Source organism: Tiliqua scincoides, chromosome 10 (genome assembly GCF_035046505.1).
Source record: "Tiliqua scincoides isolate rTilSci1 chromosome 10, rTilSci1.hap2, whole genome shotgun sequence".
Classification (NCBI taxonomy): Eukaryota; Metazoa; Chordata; class Lepidosauria; order Squamata; family Scincidae; genus Tiliqua; species Tiliqua scincoides.
Window position 1 is genome coordinate 401,873 of NC_089830.1, and position 6,000 is coordinate 407,872.

Sequence of the window (6,000 nt, forward strand, 5' to 3'; positions counted from 1 at the left end):
CTGAGGCCCCACCCCCGGCGGCTGCAGCGCCCTGAGGGGAGGGGGAGGGGACGCGCGCGAGAGCGGTGACGGCTCGTCCCCACCTCGGCGCGAGGCGAGCTGAGAGGGGGAGGGGCGGGACGCTCGCGCCTCAGCCAGTCTCGCGCGGCCCTCGCCCACGTGATGCGCCTCGCCCAATGAGCATCTGGGGCGGTGGGGATCCGGCTGGAACCGGTTGGGCCGCGTCCGGCTCTATATAAAACTTTATAAACACCCGATTCAAATTAGTGGGTCGCCGCGCGGCACGAGCCAGAGGAGGAGAGCAGAGGGGCCGCCGTCCTTCCCCGCTGTCGCCCCGCGCCCTCAGGCAGCCGCCGCCGCGCCCCGCCGCGCCCCAGAGGCTCCCTGCTCGTCGCCGCCGCCCGCGAGCCGCCGCCATGCCGAAGAGAAAGGTACGTGGCCGGGGCTCGGGAAGTGGGCGCCATTTTCCCCCTCGTCCTTTCCCGCCCGGGTCCCCCCAGCTGCCGCAGCGGCGGTTAACGGTCGGGCGGCGGCCGGCAGCGCGCGTGCGCGTGAGGAGGCGGCTCGGCGGCCGGGAGTTTCACTCGGGGGGAGTGGGCGGGGCCAGGCGCGAGCGGCCGTCGGGCGGCTCAACGGTCGCCGTCGGCAGTTGAGGGGAGTGGGCGGGGCCAGGCGACCGTTGAGCGAGGGGGAGGGGGAGAGCGCGAGCGCGCGACCGCTGCCCGCCAATCGGGAGGGCGCAGGCCAAGCGGGGTGTGACCAGTGGGACTGGGAGCTGACACGCAGGGCTCTGATTGGCCGAAGGAGGCACGTGCTGGGCGGGTGGGGGAAGAGGCGGTTGCTATAGCTGTGCTTTCAAAACAGAAAAAGGCGGGAAAACTGGCGCCAGAAAGGAGGCCTGCTGTGCCCGGAGCCCCCTTATCGGGGCGGGGCGGCGGCGTATCTGGAGGGGCAGGGAGGCTGAGCGCGGCGGGCGGCCCTCTTCGGAGCCGTGGGCTGGGAATGGCTCCGAAGGGAGGGGCCACTTGCCCGCCGCGCTCAGCCTCCCTGCTCCACTGGCTGCGCTGCCCCCTTCCAGCTACGCCACCGCGGCGGGGGAGGCAGGGTCTGCGCACTGCAGTCCTTGGAGGCCCCTCCCTGCTCCAAAGGGCACTGGCTGCCACGTGTCTCAAGGTCCAGGGGCGCCGAAGAGCCTCCCTGGCTGGTGAACAAGCGAGGCCTTGCTGCTCCTTGGTGGCGGGAGGCTCGGCTGCGCACCGTGCGCCCTGCCTTCGCCAACCGGGGCGCCTGGCAGTGCTGGGCCCTCGCCGTGTGCCACTGAGGAGGTGGAGGAACCTGGCAGACAGTGCGAGGACTGAAAGCAGAGAGAGCCTGGCACAGGCACTGCAGGGAGTGAGTGCCTGGTGGTCTTTACCGCCTTGGGGCTCCGATAGCTCCTTTGACAGCCACTTGGCACCATTTAGCCCCAAAGCTTGTGCTCCAAGTTTCCTCGTCTGATTCAGCCACAGCACAGCCCTGAGGTTGGGGAACAAGCACCCTTCAGGGGCGGGCAGACTTTCAGCTTCTGCAGTCCTGGACCTTTAACGATTGTGCAGGGGGGAGAATTTCTGCAGGTGCAGCTTGTTATTGGTGAGAGCAGAGGCTGGAATTGTGAAAGGTCTGGGACCTCTAAAGTTGAAAGTTTGCCCCAGCCTGCTTGAGGCTTCAGTGACTGTCTCCTCACCGCAGAATTCAGCACACACCCTGCTGTCACACTGCAACAGCTCTGGAAAGTTGGATAGGATTTGGGCCCTCAGGCTGCAGTCCTGCCCACACTTACCTGGGAGTAAGCCCCATTGACTCCTGGGATTTACTTCTGAGTAGGCATGCGCAGGATTGGGCTGTCAAAAAAGGAAAAAAGTCTTGAAGGCATTTGAATTTTAGAATCCAGATACTGGAACTACGTTCCCAAGCTGCAAATGGCAATATTGGCTTCTGATTTGCACAGAGAATGATTCTAAGCCATTTGGATTCTGAAATCCAGATGGCTTAGAGTCATTTTGTGTGTAAATCTTGTGCAAATTGCAAGCCCATTCTGGTGTTTGCAGCTTGGGAATGTTGTTCCAGCATCTTGAAAATTTGCAGCACATAGGGAAGACAAATAATCTGTCATTGTGGGATTGTATGTAAATAGAAAAAGATAAAGAAGGATCTAAGCAAGAAATTGTCATGGTGTGAGCCTATGAGGTAGCTTTCTTTTTTAAAAATGCATGTGAGACTTTAGCATTCTGGTGCAGAGTTTCTTCAGATTTTCCTTTTTAACGTTCTTGCAGGCTGAAGGAGATACCAAGGGTGATAAGGCCAAAACAAAGGATGAGGTAAGGTGGTTAATCATTATAGAGACTAATTTGCAGAAACTTGTGGGCCAAATTCTATCCAATTTTTCAGTGCCAGTGCAGCCATGCCAGTGGGGCATGCACTGCTTCTTGGGGCAGCAGTCACAGGGGCCTCTTTAAGGTATGGGAACATTTGTTCCCTTACCTTGAGGCTGCATTGCAGCTGCACCGGTGCTGGAAAATTGGATAGGATTGGGCGTCTCTGTGTCTCTAGGTTTTCTACTATGTTCTGTTTTAACCTTGCATATCAGGAGGTTATGCCCTTGCATAGGGCAGGAGGTCTGGCTCAGTTGGTAGATCTGCCGCCTTGTATGCCTGAAGATCTGAGGCTGCCAGTCTGAAACAACCGGAAGTACCCGAGAACTAACGACATGCTGATATACTGATGAGCTGACCCTAGGTGGCAGAGAGGAGTTGCCATCAAGTGGAGTGTGGGAGGCAGAGGGCCAGAGAGAGGCCAGACCGGGAAGGAATCCAGCTAGAATGAGGAGTTCTATGAAAGACTAGAACTATTCAATTGTAAATCTCTTAGGGGGGACTTAGGGGGTTTAGAACAGCCTGCCTATGTAAACCGCCTTGGATTAATGTCTGAGGAGAAATCTGACAACCAAAGAAAGGCAGTATATAAATACTTGTATAAATAAATATCTGGAGGATGGGGATAAGAATAGGCCCTCAGTTTGGCTGTACTTGTCGTAAGAGGTGACTAAACAGCCACCGTGTAGATGGAACTGGTTAGCCTGGGAAGGCAGCTCATCTGAGAGAAGGAAAACTCTGATCCCAAACCTCCACTGCCTTGTGGCTACTTCCAGTTATGGAAAAGGCTTCAGGAGTCAACCTCGAGGCAAAATCCAGAGCTGGAGTCCCTGAGGCAGTTCATGTCTGAACACAGTCACGTTCTGGTAACTCCTGCAACGCCGCCGGAACCAACCGTACTGGCTTCTGCCTTTCCATTGGACCATTTCAGTGACGTGGAGAGGGGGGATTTGCTGCATGGGTAACAGCCTATCCTCCATATCTACCTTACCCAGGCTTCGCGCACTGGAGAGGGCACTGTTCCGGAACCACTATTCAGAGCGTGATACCATAGTCTTCCGAGACTGAAGGATGCCAACTAGTGGAGGATGAAATTTTGCAAGTTGGGTTTCTCTGTAACTTTGATAAACCGTAAGGGTTATACAACAAGAAGTATGCTGATCTTAAGTCGTTTCTGCCCAATGTTGCATATAAGCAACAGGGACCAAATGTGTCCACCCAAATGGGTTAAATTTAAAATTCATCTATGGAACTTGAATATATATTTGCTTGTTCTGTGTAGTCAGATTATTGTTTTTCTAATAGATAGCTTTCCTTTTTTTTCCCCCCAACAGCCTCAGCGGAGATCAGCAAGGTTATCTGCCGTAAGTATCTTGCTTACTTTTGGATGGTGGTGATAACAGCATCTAAATGATGATAGTAGCAGCATCCATTGTTCTTGATACAATGAGGTAGATTTTTTTCTGGCTTCTGAGCATGACAATGGGACAAGTGTTTTATTGTTTTGAAACAACTTAGAAATGTATGTTTTCACTTCTAGAAACCTGCTCCTCCAAAACCGGAACCTAAACCTAAAAAGGCAGCTCCAAAGGTAAAAGTAAAGCTTGGATAACACGAGCTTAAGCACATTCAAGCTCTCATTTTGGTTTCAGTCTGAAATGCTAGCAACGTAATTATTTTTAAATGCTCTGAAGTCCTTGTATGAACTGTTGTTTTATACATCTATGGATCCATGAATTAGTAAGTACTACTATGTTCTTATTGATTGACAGAAAGGTGAAAAGGTGCCCAAGGGAAAGAAGGGGAAAGCTGATGCAGGCAAGGATGGAAACAACCCTGCAGAAAATGGAGATGCCAAAACAGACCAGGTATAAATAGCATAGCTGCCTTTTATGTAAGCAGACTCTTTCTGTGGTACTGGGTATGGGCAGGTAGCGTTATCTGTATCGTATCTCTTCAGACCAGGCTGGTGTTCTGATATGAGACCCAATTTTAAAAGTGAGTATTTTAAACTGAAAAATACCTGGCAGTTTTTGCATCAGCATAAGTACTCTTTGATGGGACCTGCTTTTCTCTTTCAGGCACAGAAAGCTGAAGGTGCTGGGGATGCCAAGTGAATTGTGTGAATTTTTGATAACTGTGTACTTCTGGTGACTGTACAGTTTGAAATACTATTTTTTATCAAGTTTTATAACAATGCAGAATTTTGTTTTACTTTTTTTTAAAGCTATGTTGTTAGCACACAGAATGCTTTGTTGTTGTGTTTTGGGGGAGGAAAGGGGACAAATGTTGCTGATACTGTTACTTAGAACCTGGACTTTTAAGTCTCCCTTCAGTTTTGCAAGAGGGGTTCTTATGGACTCAGATAAGGGGATTCCCCAATATTGTACATCTATCTTAGTTTCTGAAATGTTTTTGAGTGAGCATTGAAATTCCCAAAATGCCTGTGTCTGAGGAGAAGGTAAATTGAAACTGTAGTTAGACTTCCTCTGTTCTTTCACTCGTACCGTCATTTGTGGTGCATTTATAACTCCTGAGTATGGCATAGGGTTTTTTGATACTTGCTCTCTCAAAACCAATGCATTCTCACAGTGTGGGCAGTCCAGACTTCTGATGTCCAAATGCTGAGGGAAGGAGAATGGCTCTAAGACGAGCCACATTTCTTTTTATATTGTGAACCTTCAGATTAAGAATTCTGCAGTTTTCGTTTTCCTTTAAAAGTCAGGGTAGGCTTGTGAAAAGTTGTTAAACAACATACTAAATGTGAAAGTGTCAACCCTCACTCTAAACTTTTCTTGTTCCAAGTACGAGTTGAAGACTCTTCAATGGGTTTTATATAGTAACTTTACATTTTGGTAGTCTAAGGAGGGGAAGGGAGTTGAAGCTTGTTGTAAAACATTGCAGAGTGTAGCCCATGTCCTGCCTGAATACCATTGATTGTTTTATGAAAAGTACCTTTAATAAAGCTGCATATTGTTTGGCTTGGATGGGTTTTTGTGTTTACTCGTGTTCTGCTTGCTTCCTGGTGCCATTTCAGGATTTAATTGATAAGCTTGTGTACACATGCACGTTAGCATGCACATAAAATTTCACATGCTACTGTACATATCTTCATATTAAGGCATTGGTTCCCAAGCTGTTTAGCACAAGGACCCACTTCTTAAAACTATACCCTCTCAGGACCCATGTATCTTTATAAAACTTTTTAAAAAAATTCACTTTACTAGCCCCTCAAGCCTGATTTTGTCCTTTTTCCTATGGTGGAGAGACCACCTTCTGGAGTGTTAGCTACACACTCAAAAAGAGCCAAGGCAGTCACCTACTCACAAGTAACTGTACATGTACAGCTCAGTTCTGCTTTCCAGAGGGGTCAATATGTCAGTTTTTGGGGGGGGGGGGAGGTCTTCCTTTTTGAGAGTTTGTTTGGTGGTGCATTCCCTCTGGCCTGCCCTTCTAAGTGGACCAAGGCTGTTTACCTACAAATAAACGCTCGTGTGCTGTTTTAATTTCCATAGGGCTCAGTTAGCTTGTCAATTTTGCAACCCACTGGAGGGTTGTGACCCACAGTTTGAGAACCACTGCAAAGAGC

The 6,000-nt window shown here is 50.0% G+C and overlaps 1 protein-coding gene across 1 annotated transcript; it reads left to right on the plus strand.

Annotated features, from left to right (window-relative positions):
* The first annotated feature begins 116 nt into the window (after positions 1-116).
* On the plus strand, positions 117-5,398 carry HMGN2 (high mobility group nucleosomal binding domain 2). The gene is made up of 6 exons (XM_066638463.1): positions 117-431; positions 2,313-2,357; positions 3,746-3,775; positions 3,952-4,002; positions 4,184-4,279; positions 4,493-5,398. The coding sequence occupies exons 1-6, from the start codon at positions 417-419 to the stop codon at positions 4,526-4,528; spliced, it is 273 nt and encodes a 90-aa protein (XP_066494560.1). The 5' UTR covers positions 117-416; the 3' UTR covers positions 4,529-5,398.
* Positions 5,399-6,000: the final 602 nt, after the last annotated feature.

What these genes read in the sequence shown, in the direction of transcription:
- HMGN2 (XM_066638463.1), top strand. An exon ending in CTAAAAAGGCAGCTCCAAAG is followed by an intron (nt 4,003 to 4,183) that starts GTAAAAGTAAAG and finishes ATTGATTGACAG; the next exon opens with AAAGGTGAAAAGGTGCCCAA. An exon ending in GAGATGCCAAAACAGACCAG is followed by an intron (nt 4,280 to 4,492) that starts GTATAAATAGCA and finishes TTTCTCTTTCAG; the next exon opens with GCACAGAAAGCTGAAGGTGC.